General features: G+C 43.8%; 3 protein-coding genes across 11 annotated transcripts; 1 reads left to right on the top strand and 2 right to left on the bottom strand.

Moving 5' to 3' along the window:
* Positions 1-454: 454 nt before the first annotated feature.
* On the bottom strand, positions 455-6,494 carry FDXACB1 (ferredoxin-fold anticodon binding domain containing 1). Of its 6 annotated transcripts, XM_033172628.1 has the most exons (7): positions 6,422-6,494; positions 5,214-5,408; positions 4,121-4,277; positions 3,202-3,405; positions 2,424-2,582; positions 1,736-1,826; positions 1,269-1,466 (listed from the first exon to the last, which is right to left on the bottom strand). In XM_033172628.1, the coding sequence occupies exons 2-7, from the start codon at positions 5,395-5,397 to the stop codon at positions 1,404-1,406; spliced, it is 858 nt and encodes a 285-aa protein (XP_033028519.1). In that variant the 5' UTR covers positions 5,398-5,408; positions 6,422-6,494; the 3' UTR covers positions 1,269-1,403. The 6 variants fall into 6 exon arrangements, with proteins under 6 accessions (XP_033028514.1, XP_033028516.1, XP_033028517.1 ...); XM_033172623.1 differs by having other exon boundaries at positions 455-1,826; XM_033172625.1 differs by lacking the exon at positions 6,422-6,494 and adding an exon at positions 5,867-6,085 and having other exon boundaries at positions 455-1,826.
* C15H11orf1 (chromosome 15 C11orf1 homolog) lies at positions 6,489-13,528 on the top strand. 3 transcript variants are annotated; one of them, XM_033172631.1, is made up of 4 exons: positions 6,489-6,567; positions 10,082-10,309; positions 12,253-12,319; positions 13,175-13,528. In XM_033172631.1, exons 2-4 carry the CDS (start codon positions 10,085-10,087, stop codon positions 13,351-13,353), a joined length of 471 nt encoding a protein of 156 aa, XP_033028522.1. In that variant the 5' UTR covers positions 6,489-6,567; positions 10,082-10,084; the 3' UTR covers positions 13,354-13,528. The 3 variants fall into 3 exon arrangements, with proteins under 3 accessions (XP_033028522.1, XP_033028523.1, XP_033028524.1); XM_033172632.1 differs by lacking the exon at positions 6,489-6,567 and adding an exon at positions 7,688-7,748; XM_033172633.1 differs by lacking the exon at positions 6,489-6,567 and adding an exon at positions 9,236-9,283.
* A 332-nt stretch (positions 13,529-13,860) lies between these two features.
* On the bottom strand, positions 13,861-17,998 carry CRYAB (crystallin alpha B). Of its 2 annotated transcripts, none has more exons than XM_033172310.1 (3): positions 17,601-17,998; positions 14,699-14,824; positions 13,861-14,213 (listed from the first exon to the last, which is right to left on the bottom strand). In XM_033172310.1, exons 1-3 carry the CDS (start codon positions 17,796-17,798, stop codon positions 14,010-14,012), a joined length of 528 nt encoding a protein of 175 aa, XP_033028201.1. In that variant the 5' UTR covers positions 17,799-17,998; the 3' UTR covers positions 13,861-14,009. The 2 variants fall into 2 exon arrangements, with proteins under 2 accessions (XP_033028201.1, XP_033028203.1); XM_033172312.1 differs by having other exon boundaries at positions 14,699-14,821; positions 17,601-17,983.
* Between the last annotated feature and the right edge of the window lie 845 nt (positions 17,999-18,843).

Below are 18,843 nucleotides of genomic sequence, written 5' to 3'. Positions count from 1 at the left end.
CCAGTCCACTGTCCCTCAGACCGGGGGGGGGGGTGGACTATATTTTTTTGGGGGGGGGGGAATATGAATGAATTCCTATGCCCCACAAATAACCCAGAGATGCATTTTATATAAAAGGACACATTCTACTCATGTAAAAACACGCTGATTCCTAGACCGTCTGCAGGCCAGATTTAGAAGGCGATTAGGCTGGATCCAGCCCCCAGGCCTTAGTTTGCCTACCCATGGCTTAAACCTATGTACCTTGCAGGTACACCTCCAGCGTTTCCATTTATGCCATTCCAAATAAGCAAAACAAGAGTGGATGGGACTTAATGAAACTGCTTATATTATTTTCTCTAACCAGCTGCAGCCTTCATAAGCTTTTGAACGGGAGCTAGATACAACTACATCGGCCTGCAATGAATAACCTCTTCCAAAAAGAACTCGCTGAGAGTGACAAGAGTTTAACGACGTTTATAAAGTGTTTGACTTTATTGCCTTAAATAGGAAAATAGAAAAAAGGGTGGTGTATGCACCACCTTCAAGCCCACCCAGCCTTTATAAAAGGCTTACTACGGTTGGCCTGATGTTAACACACACAGTTAATTTGAATTATGGAGTCCAACAAAACCTGTCTGCACAGAATGAGGATAAAGAACTACCTAAGAGTCACGTGCAGACAGCGCTGTATTTCTTTCCTAAGCTTCATCTGCATCGTTGCCACCTGCTGGCGACTGAGTGCTTTATCACAAGACTGGTAAGTGATCCTGTAGCAGAGGCTGGTTTGCCCTGTGCCTGGGTGCCAAAAGCTGTCGAGCAGTTGGATAGACACCACTGATTCAGAAGAGACACACCTGGCAATGGCATGGAGCTGGGTCTCATTGAACTCTTCTGGTTTTGAAACCCAGAAGCTGACATCATGAACGTAGGAGACTGGGTAGAGGGAAAAGCTCTTGAACGGACCTAAATGCCCTCCTGCAAACTGATTTAGGAAGCGCTCGTCAGAACTCCAGAGCATGCGCCAGTCAAAGATTTCACATACATGCATGGCCAGAAGATCAAGGTTCAGCGAAGCACAAATAATTTCTCGATCAATGCTTGTAGGCTGCCACGGCGTTGTACTTATGGTCCCTACACAAAGTTTATTTGGGTCTGGGTCAGAAGTGTCAGGGGTCACACAGAAAAAGTACTTTGATTTAAGGAGCTGAAGTTCAGGATTCGCAAAAGTATTTAGCTGTGTCTTTGGCTTGTCTGCTGTACAGTCTAGCTTGAAGCCTGAAGGCTGGAGCAGAGCACATAAAGTACTTGTAAGGTTTTCCGCAAGGAGCTGGCTACACGCTTCTTCTGTGCCCTTATTAACCACACAGATAAAAACAGACTCATGAAAAATGGGCAGTGCATGTGCAGAGAGCTTGCATTTCCTAAATGCCATCCCACTGAGGACCAGGACAGTCCCCAGAGGAAGCTCTCTGTCTCGTACAGTTCTGTGAAGAGAAACCAGAAGGGAAGGTTGGAGACAATAATCTCCAAAAATCCAATCTCTTTCCCAGCTGATCAAGTTGCCACCCTGATCTCTATCATCCCAGCCAGGAAAGCCAGAAGGAAAGGCAAAGGCCTCTGTATCCGCTGCAGTTTTATTAACCACAGACTTGGCTTTTGGGTTACTTTTGGCAGCAGGAACCATCCAAGTGGCATCCAGAGTGGAAGGAGAGCTGTGACGATCTTGGAACATCAAGGAGAGAGAAGCACTCACTTTCTGAACAGGGAAAGACTTGCCAAGCTCATCAGTGAGCTTTTCGTTTATTGTTCTTATAGGATGTTCCGAATTTGTATCCAGGAAACCCCTATTTAAAAACAGGAAAAAAACAACAGAAAGCAATATTCCTAGGCAAGTCATTAAAACCGGATTTTATATTTTAAAGAACAGCACTCTGTTCATGTAGTGCCAAAATGTGCAAAGGTGCTATATGATCCTTAGTGAGTTTTGCAGGTGGGAAGACCATCTGGCAGCAAATATTTCTTCCAGATGATCCAAGACAGGCAGGACTATTTGTCTTTTGACAGCTGGAGCGCCCTTCCAGCAGTAACAGCAGCAGGATATCGTGTCTCTATTAGTTCAAAGTTACAAAGAGATCCCATGGAGCAGAATTTGAATGCAGCTTTTCCCAGGATTTGGATTCAGCAAACATCCATTAAATCACAATATATTTTATACATTACAAACTTTAGATTAAGATTAGACTGTAATGCCAACTATACCTACTCAGAAGTAAATACAAGTCAATGGAACTTGTATCAAAATTAATATTGTGAGGACTGGTCTAAAGATCACCCCAGTGCTAAGAAAATAGGATGCCTACTGAATTTTCCACAGTCATCAACTGAGTGACTATGCTGTATATTTATTAACTTCAAATGGGTGCTGAAACTCAGTTACATACCTGTTAATCTTATCTAGAAATATCTCTGGAACAAGGAAGGAAACCAACTTTCCTTCCAGTTCTGTTTGACAGATCACAGGCTTGGGATGCTGAAAAGGCACACTCTGTGTGAATATGTGATTCAAAGCTCCTTCTACATGAAAAGATTTATCCTGACTCCTGCAAACAAACAAGCCAAGAATTGTTAAATAGATACTCTTTATTCGCACAGGCATAAAACCAAACAAACTATGTTGAGTTACATGATCAACAGTAAACCAATTAGATTCAGGGCCCTGGGTATAAATGCCAGGCTGGCTGAAAGTACATGGTGGAAGGAAGGCATGGGAAAGAGTGCTGACTCTTTCCCCCAACATCTCTGTAGCATTTAACTGGAGAATGATATCCAATCCATTCCCTCTATCAACTAACCTGATAAAAGTCCTGAGAACCAGAGACAGTTAAAATGCAGCCTTCCCCATCCTGGTGTCCTCCATGAATTTTTAATTTCAACTCCCATTACCCCAATCAACAATGTCAGTGAGTCAGGGCTTCAGCAGTCAGCAGTCAAAAACCTCTGGAGGGCACCAGATTGGGAAAGGCTGGTATAAAATATAGCACTCTTGCTGCTAGAGGCAGGAATCTTATACTGCAACATACAGCAAAGAAACTTCCTTGCTGTTTCTTAAACACAGAGGCATCTTAAGAAGCAAGAGCAGATGCTAATATGCTAGTTACCATGACAACACCCACAATGACATCTGGAATGCCACCGTCTGCTTGCTGTGCCGCAACTTACCTGTAACCTGTACTTTTATATCTGCAAGCATCCCCGATGTTAAATGGATGAACGTTGCTCAAAATAAATCCTGCCTCCGCTGCCATAGCCACTACTTGCCAGCTGTTATGCCATTCCCTCATAGGCTGGTCTGCAGGGGTACCACCCTGCCCTCTGCAAAGTGCCACATGGACCTCACCTTTCTCTGCCAGGACATCTGCACAGCTGGAAAAGGAACAGAGGAGTGATGGGTAACATTCTTTTGTGTCTGAGGCGACATTCTGCTGTCTTCTTGAGTTGTTTCCAAGAAGTCCTTGGATTGTGTTGCTTTTAGCAATATTTTAGGTCGTGGGGGAAGGAATGTGAGAGTTGTCCTTCGGGAGGGGAAAGAGTGTGTTATATGATTGGTTACTGTGCTTGGGCAGGTATGACAAGAAACTTTCAGCAAAATAAAGATTACAAAGAGAGGAAAACACATAGTGCTTACCGGTATATTTTCTCACTGAACCTTATCAGCATTGCTCCAAATTGGATCTTTACAGTATAGTTCCTATAACTGGAGGTGTTTGCTGGAAAGCTTGCAAAAATGGGTAGCAACTCCAAGGTGCAGAATTATTAGTTCTCTGCCCATCACCTCTTGCATGAAAACCCTGGTGCATTTCCTCTACTCGAACAGACCATCTGCTACCACACTGCCTCGTTGCACAAAACAGCCAATTGCAACAAAGCATTTATTTGTATACAATGTTTTAAATAAAGTGCATCGACTAAATATGCCTGCCTGTATAAAACCAGAAAATTTGGACTTAGCTGGCTCACATTTATATCAATTTTATTATTGAACACAAGTTTTGGTGTAAGATAGCAACATCAACTGAAATTAACACACACCACCTTCCTAGTAACAAGAGTACATTGACATGGTTCATTTTGGCCTCACCTAAAGAAAAACCTGGCAAGAAGCTCCCTGTTCTTTTTCACTCCAGCTTTTCTACCACAGTGAGGGAAGTTGAAATAAATGTAATCAAATTTCCAATCAGCTGGCAAAAAATGCTCCTTCAGTTTTGTGCAGTCAACACAAAAGAGAACTTCGGCACCTGGAATGGTAAAAGAAAAATGATATGTAAGATACTAGGAGATTATCTTTATGCAATACACACTTTAATGGACACTTGAGAAAGGCAGAATCTTTATTATTATCTTAATTAGACACTGTCTGGAAGGGTATTCCCGATGCAGCAAAGATAACAACTGAAAGCAAATTTATATATTCTTTAGGCTTGGATTTGCAGGTGTCCTCACCCAACACCCACATCACAGTTCCTTGCTTCAAGACAGGGTCTTCCACAAATTAATTCTCCTAAACCTGATTGTTGTGCCCACAAGTACACAGCACATACAATAAATAGCTTCAAGTGACTCAAGAAGTAAGTCAAGCTAAACTGCATCAAGATCCTTTTCAGCTCTCTCAATGTGCCAAGAATGCAGATGACAATGCTGTAACCGATTCCCTTTGACTGTGTGACTGTGGTCTGGCTATGGTGGAGCCATGATTTGTTTTCATTTAACTGATCTGGGAAGTTAGAGGCTGAATCCAACTAAGTCATTGAACAGGTGGAACAACTTCCACAAGCACAATCCATTTTTTCCTCTCCCTCCTAGTTTCTAATAATATTATTATTTTCAATTTTGTTCAACTTGCTCTAATCAGATATTGTGAAAATGCAACAGTGGCTTCTGCACACCATTCATTTCCCTGGTCCCTTAATCCTGCTTCTTCCATCTCACCTACTGCAGGGCAAGTCCAACTTGCTATAGAGAGGAGGACAGATGAACCTCCAGTTACTTATTTAGAAGGTTTACATTTCTAGGAAGGATCCTAGCAACCCTATTTATCCTGTGGCATCCCGGCAACCCCATTGTCAAAGTCCTAAGAAGCTAATTTGCTCTGGTGAAAATAGTTCTCCAACAACAGCCAACAGAAATTATACAACAAACAAATTTCCTTTCTTGATTTTTCTTCTTCCTTTTACCTCTGTCCCTCAGATATTGTATGTTGGACTTGGCAACAGGTTGTCTAGTTGCAGTATCTTCACTCTCATAGCAGGTAGCAACAATGTGAGCCTCAAAGCTCCTCGCTTCACACAAACTGGCAGAGAAGGAAAAGTTTCCTTCTCCAACTAGGAGAAGACAGGGCTGATGATGCAGAGGCCTCATGGTGGCAAAACCTTAAGTGGAGAAAAATGCAATAAAAATAGTAATTATTATTTATATCCCGTCCATCTGCCCCAGCCACTCTAAGTGGCTTCTAACACAGATAAAAACATAACAAAACACCAGGCAAAAACATCTAGAGTTGTCTCCAGTCAGCAAAAGCAGCATTTGTTAATAATAGCCACCAGGCCAGCTGACATGACAGCAATGTTTATATTGTTTCATTAGTCATGTTAATTCAATGCCATGGTTTACCACACCTTCATTCCTTCCACTCCTAACACTGCAAATATTCTATACAATTATTGTGTTTTTTAAATACCAAATAAGGAAAAGTACAGGAAAGATTGAACAATACAAATATTAGTAAATTTGGAAAAGCAAGTCCTCCTGGCTCTCTAAAGGTTGGATATACGGGTGAGTAGATCCCCCCCTCCCTGAAGCAGTGGTGAGTCAGTATGAGACTCAGTACCTCACACTGAGATTAGGGGAGAGAGAGATCCAGAGTTAATACTCCGAAGCCATGAGGTGACCTTTCTTCAGCTAGTCCAGTCCCGTCCACTGCCCTTCAAACACTGCTGGGACTACGAAGCCCCTTCATTCTTCACCAGTCCTTGAAAGCATGTTGTGAGAGAACAAGCGGGAGGAGGTTGAGCTGGGAGAGAATTAAGTATACACCGCCTTGGAGCTCCTTCACTGTATGCAGTGCTTTTTTTCCTTTAAAAAATGTTTAGGGTTACTCTCATTTTGACTCAATAAAATCACCATTTTAGAGTTCAAATCGGGAAAAATAAAAACAGTAAACAGACAAAAGTACAAAGATTCACAAAATGTTTAGGGGTATGCGTCCCCCCAGAAAAAAGCACTGACTGTATGTAAACAAAGAAATAGGTAATTCCGATAGCACGTCCCTCTCTTTATGACTCTCCCTCCCGCACAGTGCATAAAAGAGGCAAAGGAGTGTTGCCCACCACCAACCCCCACGCCTTTTCCCTTCTTCATCGGGTCATTTAACCCGCAAACACACCTTTCCACTCTCCCGAAGCCGGCGTCGTGGTATGTTTACGTCACTTCCGCCAGAGTGAGCCCTTCGCTTCCGGCGCGCGCCGTTTGGGCGGTTGCCTTGGAAACGGCTTCCTGCTTTTCCTTCCCCTTACTCCGCCTTCTTGTCAGGTGGGCATAAGGAAAGAGCCGGGCTCCTCTGAGACCGAGGGGAGGACGGAGCGGCGCAGGGTGGGCGGAAGGGAAGGGGACACCTTGCGAAGGGAACTGAGGAGAGAAGGAGTCTTTAGGGATGGCTGCTGAAATGGAGACACCATATTCAAATGCAGCCTACCATCTTTTCCTGTACTTAACCTTCCTTCCTCCCCTCCCTTTTTTTTGACGATTTATAAAATAATTTTTATTAATTTTCAATTACATTCCAATAACAGCCACATTATAACAATACCAATTTATAATACAATTACTAATACCAATCGTTCATATACCGAATTATATAATTTAGGTGCCCCCCCAACGCGTACTAGAATGGATGGTTTGATTATTTTCTTTATTTCTGCATTCCAAAATCTTAATAATTTCAATTATGTTCCGATCATAATAATCCCTTATACAATAACTGCAATATTAATACTGTAATAGCATTTAATGATTTATGCCATCATCATCATTTTTGGACAATATTATTGAGGCCATCACAGCTAACAGAAGAGCACAAAAGCCTTGGAAGCAGCAAAATTATAACAAAATAAGGGAACTTTTTATTATATCCAGCAGAACACATGTAGACATAGGTCTCCCTCTGGATGTTGTGGACTCTCCTTCCTTGGAGGTTTTTAAGCACAAGTTGGATGGCCATCTGCCATTGATGCTATAGTTTAGATTCCTGCATTGCAGGAGGTTGAACTAGATGACCCTTGGGGTTCCCTCCCAGCTCTGTGATTCTATGATATACATATGCGCATACATGCACATCTGTTGGAGTATGGCAGGAAGATTGAGTCAGGTGTTGGAGGAACACGATGGGTGAGGTGACACCTCTCCTAATTAGCATGGAGAACCCAAGAAAGCAGGTGCTACATTAGCTGGCCAGTCCCTTTTATGCCCAGATTGCAAACATTCCAGAGGTATATGACTGGCTGGTGTTGGAAACAGAAAACTTTGCTTTTTATGTATTTATTGAAATATTCAGGTGTCCTTCTGGCAAGAAGTGCAGGGTGGCACAAATGGTTCTCTATTCCACCCCCTCTCACCCCGTTTTATCACCACAGCAACTATGTTAGGAAGATTAGTCTGAGAGTGACTGGCCAAAGTTCTTCCACTAGACAGACTCTTCCATCTGATCCAGCAAGGTGATTCTTTGGTTGGGGCTCAATGATGTATTGCTCGTAGGGGTGTGCAGTACTGTTCAATGCACATTTATTAGAAGTGTGTCCTAATAGCCTCCATGGTGCTTACAAGTAAGTGTACATAGGCTTGTTTAAAAAAAAGGTAAATGATCCCTGGATGGTTAAGTCTAGTCAAAGGCGACTATGGGGTTGTGGCACTCATCTCGCTTCAGGCCAAGGGAGCCGGCGTTTGTGCACAGACAGCTTTCTGGGTCATGTGGCCAGCATAACTAAACCGCTTCTGGCACAACGGAACACCAGACGGAAACCAGAGCGCACGGAAACGCTGTTTACCTTCCTGCTGCAGTGGTACCTATTTATCTACTTGCACTGGTGTGCTTTCAAACTGCTAGGTTGGCAGGAGCTGGGACAGAGCAATGGGACCTCACCCCGTTGTGGGGATTCGAACTGTCGACCTTCTGATCGGCAAGCCCAAGAGGCTCAGTGGTTTAGACCACCGCTACCCGCTGTAGGCTGTTTTCAAATCAGGTAACTTGCTGATCCCTAAAAGCTTCTTGAAAAGAGCAATAGGGGAGCGAAACCTGCCCTTAAGCATGCACAGATTGCCTTCCATTTTGTTTCTGAGCCATCAGAACCAGCATTATCAGAAGGGAGGGGAGTGCTTTCAGGTACACACCCTGAGTGTATGGCAGGATTGTGTTCCAGTATGTCATATGCACACAAAGTGCTAATAATGTTTCTGGGAAATTAAATATATCAGGCAATATTGTGCATATTTAATTTTAAGATACAAGGCTTGTAGCATTGGGGTGGTATTCAACTAAGTTTTATTCAGAGCAGCTCCATTGAAATTAGGGGATGTAACTTAGTCATGTACATTAATTTCAGCGGGGCCACTGAATACCGGTACTACCCTTAATTAAAAAGATGGTTCCAAGGAACTCGAGCGGTGAGTTGTACAAATCATTTTTTAAATAATTCTAGGTTTCAAATCTCATCAATATGCAACTGAAGTGGCTGCTTCAAACATTTGGTAGTATTTCTACCTACATGTTATTATGCAGTGCAACCTTTTGAGTGTGTTTACTCAGATCTAAATGCTGCTTACTTCAATGGGCCTTACTAATGAGGCTACAGTATATAGGAATACAGCTGTATCTTAGTGCTTGACCTCCTTGATGACAGGGTCCGGTCATACTGATTCTTGGATAAAAGTCTCTCACCCCATGGATGCTCTGAAACCAGTGACATCAGGACTAGATGATGATCAGGAAGTTGCATCACAAACAAAAACAATCAGTTTTTCTGGTTGCCTGATCCAGTTCCTCCTGCCACCTTCCTTTGTAAGGGCTGCCAAAAAAAACTTCAGCACTTTTTAACATCATCTATAGCCTTGAACTTCACTCTACTGAGGCTGCCCATTTTGGCTGAGATCCTGAGGCAAAATTACAATTAAAACCAAGACAAATAAGAAAATGTGGGATCTGGATGATATCGATTCTTCATATGTATCAACTACAACCACTTCTGATTCAGAGGTATTCCCCTACTGAACTCCAGTTCCAAATTTCAGCACAATCCATACTTCTAGCCTATCCACATGATGAAACCATCCCCATGTGTTTTGCTTAAAATAAGATCTTTCAGCAGTTAATATCTGTCCATTGTCAGGGAATCAGACTGATTTTAGTGTGGGAAAAGAACCTGAGAAACATCGGGCTGAAATATGTAAAATGTAGAAATAGTTAAATCCCAAGTGTAATGAGGAAGCAAGTCCCACTAAAGGTAGGTTTTCAGGAGTACACAAGTTTATAATTAGATGCAAGAGGTGTAGTAGAGGAGCATGTACCATATTAGTGGCATAAAATAAATATTAAAAAGTAGTAGTAGAGGAGAAACATAATTTTTAGGAACAGTGATTAATACTGTCTTTTTTTCTGAGACGTACCTACACAATAGACAAGGAGTATGTGCCTGTGCAGGTTTATTCAGAAGTAAGTTGTACTGATTTCAACTGAACTTTGTCTAGTAAGTCAGTGTGTGTGGGTTTGCAGTATTAAAAGGTCATCTTAAACATGTTTGCTCTGATGTAAACCACTATATTGGGGCAAATAGTTTGTGTGATTAGGATTATAGCCTTAACCTTCTTTAATAGTTACTTCCTTAGCGGGTATTAGGAGTTTTCTGAGAAGGCAGCTCAGGACATCTTCAAATACAGTTCCTAGAATTCGTTGAGAGAAGACATGGCACTTGATAGGTTTGTAGTGTACGGTAGTTGTGCCTTCTCTAATACGAGTTGTTTCCTGCCCTCATTTGACTTTGCTGTCTCTTCCTAGGCCATGTCCCTGTCTTGCTTCTTTAACCCCCATCACGGCTGTTTATTACGCGCCAATGGTCATGGGGAAGTGTGGACAGATTGGAACAGCTCTGCCAAGTTCTTCCAGTATGGCTGGAGGTGCACCACCAACGAGGACTCCTACACCAACAAAACCCTCTTGGGGAACTGGAATGAAGAGCGCTATGACATTCGGAAAATACTGCAGCCCAAGCCTCTCCCTTCCCAGGTCAGAGTACCATATTCACATCGCCCTGTTTGTTAGCTTGTTAACGTAAAGTGAAATATTCAACCCTCTGGCACAGGGGCGACTAACCTGCGGCCCTCTGAATGTTTTTGGACTCCCGTTCCCATCAGCACCAGCATCCAGTTAGGGATTAGGGGAGATGTAATTCAGCAGCATCTGATGGACCAAAGGTTCTCCGCCCATGCTCTAGTACAGGGGTCAGCAAGATTTATCTTGCCTGGGCCAGGTCGGTCCCACGGAGATCCCTCCGTGGGCTGGATCACGCACCCGTGTGAGCGTGCGCCCCCATGATTTTTGGCATCTGTGCAGACGGGATTTTCAGCGCTGCGGAAGCGAGTTCCCGCGCTGCACTGCGTTGGTTTAGCGCAGCGCGCAAGCAGGCATCTTGGTTTGGGGACGGCTCATGGGCCAGTCAAATGACCTCCGCGGGCTGCTTCCGGCCCATGGTCCTTAGTTTGCTGACCCCTGCTCTAGTACTTGTGTTTAATTTATCTTATAACATGTTGAATGATTCAAGCCCGGCTTTAGAAGAGCAAGTGTGAAGATAAGATACTTGAACTGCTTTACTTCCCTGTTTGGCCACGATGGTTGCTGGTCTCTGGAGTCCGTCATTCTCTTTCAGGCTAATCTATGTGTGTTGTGATGAGAATTTAAAAGGCGGGGGCACCATGTAGGCCCCTTGCGGGAAAGGTGGGATATAAATGTTCTGTTGTATTTTATATTTGAAGGGGGGCTTGTATGACCTAAATCAGGCATCACCTAGGAGCTCATGTCTGTTGCTCCAAGCTCCAAGGAAGAAGCACAAATGTAATAGTAGGCAGCATTCCTGTATATGATGTTGTCCTTCCTTGCTTTCCCTCTGTTCAGTTCCAGTTTATTTTCTTTGTCTGCAATCCTATGTACACTTCCCTTGGAAAGAGTCCCGCTGAACACTTTTTATGAGTAAACTTGCATAGGATTGCAGTATTAGCCATTTCATCCCACCAACCCCTCCACCACCATGCGATACCTAATTATACCCAGCCCTTCTGCCTCGCTAAGCCAAGCCAAGCTGGTGTTGCTTTGGTGATAATGCTCTTCCTCTTAAAAGTTCTACTGATTTTTCATCTAGGAAAAAGGCAAGTAAAGGGGGACATGATAGAGATGTACAAAATTATGGATGATACTAGTATATGAAGTTGCATGTGGTATGAATAAAATGGACAAAGAGGCATTTATTTCCTATAATACTGGAACCCAGCGTGGTCATCCAATTAATCTGAATGTTACAAGACTCAAGGCAGACAGAAGGAAATTCTTCTTCACAGTTAAACCATGGAATTCACTCCCACAAGATGTTGGGATGGCCACCAACTTAGGCCTTATCTACACTTAGATTTTGCCCGGTCGTTCCAGGCATGGATCTGTGTCCAAGAGATTTTATTTTTTTTAACTTGCGAAAAACCCGCTCTTAAAAGCTGAAACACAATAAATGGCAATTCGGGTTTCCTGCAGATTGCTGCAAAGCAAATAATAATAATAATAATAATAATAATAATAATAATAGGTGCTTGAATAGGGAGGTTTAAAGCATGGACCATGCCTGAAAAGTGTGAAGGAAAGGTAACTGTGGATAAGCCCTTAGAGGAATTTAAAAGAGGATTAGACAAATTCATGGAGGTTAAGGCTGCTAGTCATACTAGATATATTCTACCTCCAGGATCAGAGGCAATATGCCTCTGCTAGAGTACCAGAACATGAGCAAGATAGTGCTGTCTTCATGCCCTGTTTGTGGACTTCCCAGAAATACCTGATTAGCCACTATGGGAATTGGGATTCTGGACTTGATGGGCATTTGGTCTGATTCAGCAGCCAGTCTCTTCTTAATGTTCTTATGTTTTCTCAGTTACCGTAAACATGCACTCAATCTGGGTTTTCCTTTTCAGTATGCTCACTATTTTGAGTCCACCTACACATCGGACTACTCCAAGGAAAAGCCCCACAGTACAAAAAGTATGTACATAAAACTGAAATGTAGGCACTTAATTTAAAAGCTGCAAGAGCACTTTGGGAAGTTCTAGTCCTTCCCCCAGTTCTGAATCCTCTATTCTCAAATATTCCTAACAGAACAGTCCAAATAAGAGGAATACAGAAGTGATAATGTATAATATGGAGTGTCTTGAGGGGCCAAAGTGCAGCTTAGAACAACAATAAGTAAATAAATTTGACACTTGACTCAAGATGGGCTCTAGTGGTGACAGCAAGGGACCTGTAGGAATACAAAGAAATCCATTGCAATACGTCCTGAAGTACTAGCAGTCTGGATGCACAACTGAATGGTGCCACCCCTATCTCCCTTGAAGTTGTCAGCTATCCGTGGGAAATGTTTCTGTACTTAGAAAGTGGCAGGCATCATCATTATTATTATTCGTATAATTTCTTACCCATTCTTTCACCATAATGTCCCCAGGGCAAGTAACAGCAACATAAAAAGGTAGAGTCAGTCCATGATTTAGAAAGCAACAAAGACCACTCTGATAGTGCAAGAATGCAAATTGGGGATATATAATACATGATTGCATATGCTGCAATTTGCTGGTATGCAAATTGGAAACTGCACCCATAGAAATGGGTGGATTCAGGTGCAGAATCTCCAGTACTGCATTTGTGATAAAGCAGCATGTCTCGTATGACTTTCCTAATGTGCCTTCTCAGGTATTCAACTCTATCTTTTAGATAGACAGAAGCTAAGATTGCCTTTGGCTGCTGTCGAGTTTATTCAGTGCAATATGTTCATTCCACTTTGCTGGCTTGCAACTGCCCTACCTTCTTTTGAGCTCCTCAGCCTTGTCCTCCCTCTGCTCTTAGGAGTTATGCAAGATGTTCACTGGTTCCCTGGACACCAGCCAGAGCTGGAGCCTCCTCCAATCAAGCCAACTGCCCGGTCATGCTACATGATAGATTATGAGCCTCCACAGAAGAAGGGAGCCTGCTGCTTGGTTGACACGAAGCCCAAAGAACAGCAAGGGGCTCTGCTGAAGCAGTAGGACTAGAGTAGGACTCTCTTCCGCTTCAGGACAGCCTGGGTTGCTTGAAAGGCCCTGCCTGTGTGACCCAGTTGCATCCCTCTCTTCCCCACCCACCCACTTAAAAGCTAGTCTGCCATGCAGCAACTCACAAACCATGTCTGTGAATAAAAGAGTCTGCGCCAGAGTGAGAAGGAGATTCTTCTTACTTTCTGTGTGTGTGTGTGTGTGTGTGTGTGTGTGTGTACAGTTTTTACTGTATTTTCCCTCTTACATTTTATGAAGCACCACCTAATTTTTGTTTGTTGGCTGTTACATTTGTTTTTCTGTGTAGCCAAGGCTAGAAGAGCCAGTAAAATTATTTTCCCCCAACACTGTTTGTGGTTGCTCAGCCGGAGCAGAAGGGAACTCTGCATATGCTCAGAGCTATTCTCCCTCTCTCTTTTTTTTACCACAAGTTCGCATGCTGTAGGGCTGAGCCCTGTCTCAAATTGATCCTGCCCCAAAGATTGAGGAAAGAAGCCACCAGATGCTTACTCATCGGTTTATTTGTTAGTAAACAAGCTCATTTGCTTAGCACAAATAAATAAGAACAGCCAGCCAGTGACACCGCCTGCTGTTTGCATCCAATGGAAAGGCTTTCTTGGGTATAAAAGAGTAGGTCTCAAAGGGCGTGTCTACTTCCTTGGCACTGCTGGCACGGCAGATTTCTCCTCCCTGGCAATGGGGATGGTGCGCTCTGGGACTTCCATGGCTTTTCTTGGTCCATTCACTGTCAGGACACCATCCGAAGAGAGGGAGGAGGTGATGGAGAGGGGATCCACATCAGCTGGGATCCTGTACTTCCTGTTGAACTCCCTGGCAATGAAGCCGTGTTCATCCTTTTCAAAAGAGAAGGGGGTGAGGGGAAGAAGAACATAATCATATATGTCTGGTTTCGAATGGTTTACTATAAGGAGAGCTCATAGTTCATTGTTAAGACACACTCTTTGCATTCAGAAAGTTCAGTCCCCTGGGGTACCCCAGTTTAGAGGTATCAGGGCCAGAAAAGACCATTGCCAGAGACCTGGGAAAGCTGCTGCCAATCAGTGGCCAGTACTAAATGAGCTGGGCCAATGGTCCTTTGCTGTGGTCCAACTTTGGCCTTCTCGGATTTAAAACCAAATGAATAAATGAATGAGGGACCATTTCTATTTCCTCTGCCCAAGGCGGTCTCTCTGAGACTGTCCTATGTGGTGGGTAACGTGGCACTGTTAACGTCTCCTTCCTTGATGGGCAAACTTGTTTAGAATGGGTCAGTTTCTCGTTCCTTCCACCCTGCCCCCCATCACCCTGCCAGCTGCGCTCATGCCAAGACCAGACCAACCTGGCGCTCCTCATGTTTTCCATGAACTTCAATCACGTCTCCCAAAACCTTGACTTTTAGCTCCTCAGGTGAGAAATGCTTCACATCGAGGTTTACAGAGAACTTGTCCTTATCCAGTCGCATCTGCTAACAAAAGAGTCTAGTTAGGGCAGTTATCATATTTACCAATGTTTACTAATTGTTAGGTGCTGTATAGACCTTGCCTATAGCTTTATGATCAGTGGTAGATCATTTACTATTCCGCATCCCCCAAGTGCAAGGCTGTTCTGTATGCTACTTTCATGGTAGCGTGTGGGTTAAGGTCAGGCAACATTTTTTCATGTTGAGGGCTGCAGTCCTCCAGAGGAAATCTCTTGGGACCTGTACTGGCAGTGAGCCACACCCCCTTTCTTCCCTCTTTCTATCTCTACCCTTCAAACACACCCACCCACATAGAAACAGGAAGAGAGTTGGATGCTGAGTGAAATCTTTTCTATAAGCCTTCCTCACATGGCAATTGTGCTTAGGGAAAAAAGTTTCCATTGATGTGAATGAGGTTTTTTTTTGTTCAAAGTCTAATTTCAGGGGGGTAGGTGGGGCAGCTGCCCATCTCCACAGCTGACTGGGAGTGGGGCAGTGAGATAGAGGTCATGCATGTTGATAGTGATAACAATAACAACAACTCTGGGTGGCTCCCAATAGAATATTAAAAACACGATAAATACATACATAAATATGAAGGTTTGTTCCCCCTTATAACACTGATTGGCAGTAGACTCAGGACAGACAAAAGGAAGGACTTCCCCACACATTGCATAATTAACTTATGAAATTAACCCCCATGGGATGGGATGATGGCCAGTATATTTGCTTGCTTTACAAAGGGGTTAGACAAGACCATGGAGGAGGAGAGTTCATGTCAAGAGTGGGAGACCAGTGTTCAAATCCTCACTGGGCCGATCACTGCGTCTCAGCCCAACCTACTGCACAGGGTTGTTTTGAGGACCGGAGGGAGGCAGCTTGAGCTTTTCAGAGCAAAGGTGGGATATAACTATAATAAAAATCAAAAATTCTTTCCAGTAGCACCTTAGAGACCAACTGAGTTTGTTCCTGGTATGAGCTTTCGTGTGCATGCACACTTCTTCAGATACCGCATGCACACGAAAGCTCATACCAGGAACAAACTCAGTTGGTCTCTAAGGTGCTACTGGAAAGAATTTTTGATTTTGTTTTGACTATGGCAGACCAACACGGCTACCCACCTGTAACTATAATAAAAATACTAGCTATGGGGGCTATATAGAACCTCTTCAGTATATCACTGAATGCCAGTTGCTTAGGTAGCATCAATGAGGGATGCTTATCGCCTTCAGGCCCTGCTTGTGGGCCTTGCAGAGGCATCTGATTGGCCGCTGTGAGAAATAGGTTGCTCGGGCTTAGATGGTACTATCCAACCAGGCTCTTGTGTTCTTAATACAGAGAAAACTATGGCTTTGATGTGATGGATTTTCAATGCCACAATGCTAGAAATGAGCTGTGCTGGCATGGAAACTCTACAATACAAAACAGGCAGAAGGGATCCACCAGTGTAGCTACCAGAACTGTTCCCCATGGCGTCTCCTTTTCCCTTGCAACTCGCTACCACTGGAAAGTCCCCCCACCTGGCACCCAATTCTCTTCCTCTGTTTTTAGATCCGGTTTCTTTGAAAACAGATCTGTTCGACTTACCAGAATTGACCCTTCTCGGCTTTTATTTTCCCTCACCTACTTCCCCATTGTGCCTTGTCCTTTAGGTTGTAAGAGCCTGCGTTGTTGGTTTTTAATTTTTGTACAGCATCTAGCAATTTTAGGGTGTAATAATAATGTGAAAATGCATATTGCACGGTACAGTTGCGCCCTAATGAAAAAATATAATGAAAGAAATTCCATGCGTGGAATGATTAACAACTGCAGTAAGACAATAACAATGCTAACAGTCAGACATAAAATACAGGATGGCTAATCCAACAGTGCCTAAACCTCAAAGTCACACGAGAGTTGGGAAGGACCTTAGAGGTCATCTGGTTCAACCCGGTGTTTGGTGCAGGATCTGCCATTCAAGCTGTAGCTACAGGATCTCTTGACAGGTGGACGTCCAGCTCCTGCTTAAGTGGAAGATGCCCACCACCTCCCGAGGCTGTTTGTTCCACTTTTGATCACTTCTTACCCCTTAGGTCTTAGGAAGTTTCTTCTAACATTCCCTATTACAATTCCTAGTCCTTCACAGACATCTTGCCCTTGTTGACTACCATATTCACAGTGTGAGTGCATTCTCTGCAGCAGCCTCCCAGGCTACAGAACTTTGCTCCCTTTTTTTTACTCTGTATTGCACAAATCCATCAGGAACTTCTCCTGTGTGAGTCCCATGGAAATGGATACTCTTACACAGCTTTGATTATGGCCTACGCAGAAAAACTCCCTTTTGTCTTTCCGCCTCCCCCCTGCAAGCAATCCTTAACCCTGATGTTTCTGTTTCCAGAGTTTATCGTTCAAATGAAGTCTACTTTTAGATCTAAATCTGGCTGTTTTCTGTGGGCTTTCCTGTGTGAATAATCTTCACAGATGACTCATTCCAGTTTCAAAGGTATTCTTAGCGTCACTGGAGAAAACAACAGGTTTTCGTGGCAGGGTGCGTTAAGGGGCAGATATCGATTTTCTTCGCCTTCATTCTTGGCGAGTCTTTATGTTCCCTTTGTCAAGGATTTTTACGTCACCCATTTTAATGCTAATGTCTCTTGATTTGTATTTTAAGCTCATAGTAAATATGCAGTTAAATAAATTAACTGATGAAGGGCACGAACTGCAAAGGTGACAGGTGTCCCTCCACCTGGTTCAAGGACTGCATGGGAGCCGGGGGAAGTTTAGCAAGAGAAAATATTTTTACCTCTGAGAGTCGGCTCTCAAGCCAGCTGGGGTTCCTTAGGATGGAGGGTCTCAAAAAGAAAGAGCTGAAAGCTGAGGAACTGGGGAGCAGTTCAGATTCTACCAGGTGCTCCCCAAAAGTCTGGTTGAAGATGCGGCTGGGCAACAAGCTTGATAGCAGGGGTCTGCGGAAGAAGGGGTGGTGAACGGTGATATCCATCTGAGTTGGTCCCGGAGGAGACAGTGGGCAGCAGTGCACTCTGGCAAGCCAAGAGCCAGGGCTTTATATGCTCCCTGGTGCCAGGCCGTGCCCAGGCTGAATTCTCTGGAACAGTGATGTCAGGCATTTCATTATCCCTGTTCTCCCATCTGCACCATTCAGCACTGACCGGCAGATTAGCTGGAGATTTGTACACTCCACTCAGCACCCACATTGCCAAGGAAAAAGTACACAGCTAAATTCTAGCAGGTCAGCATGAAACCTCCTCGCGCCCCCTCCCTTCTTATTATATTTTTTTTTATATAAAAAAAGGCCTGGTCAGGCCGATCTGGCATTCTCCCCTACTTCAGATGCCAGCGCCACTCACACAGTTACTATCTTTGTCTCACACAGAGAGAAACAAGGCACTGTTGTATCTCTGTCGCTTGGAATCTTCCGATTTCCATTGCAGCCTGGCTGTGTCCTTCCTCTCCACTCTGGCTGTGTTGAAACAGAAAGGTTACTCAATGAGACGTCTTGGTCTCATTGAGTTGCCCAAGAAAGTCGATTTGTGGCAGAATCTGCAGACAAAAAAGAAGTACCATTCCACTCTGTGCGACCAGTGCTTAGAAAACTCACTGCCACAAGATGTGGTAGTGTCAGCAACTACTTTGGGTAATTTCCTTTATTTTTAAGGGTAAGATAGATCCGTGGAAGAGATGCCCACTGCTAATAGCCAGGATATCTGAACACAGAGCATCCACATGCCTCTGGTTACCAGATGGTGCAGGCAAACAGGACATACCTACTGCCTTAATGCCCTGCTTGTCATCTTCCAGAGGTCTTCAGGTGGCTGCTGTTAGAAACATCATACTAGTTCAGAGGGACCTGGCAAAGATTTTTCCTCTTTCATAGAACCATAGTGCTGGAAGGTGCCTTAGAGGTCATCATTCTAGAACATAAGAATAGGCTGCTGGATCAGGCCAAAGGTCCATCTAGTCCAGCATCCTGTTCTCACAGTGGCCAACCAATCTAGCTTAACCCAGTGCTCAGTGCAGCATCAACA

Source organism: Lacerta agilis, chromosome 15 (genome assembly GCF_009819535.1).
Source record: "Lacerta agilis isolate rLacAgi1 chromosome 15, rLacAgi1.pri, whole genome shotgun sequence".
Lineage (NCBI taxonomy): Eukaryota > Metazoa > Chordata > Lepidosauria > Squamata > Lacertidae > Lacerta > Lacerta agilis.
The sequence above is the reverse complement of the archived record's forward strand: the minus strand, read 5'-3'. Positions and strand labels throughout refer to the sequence as shown.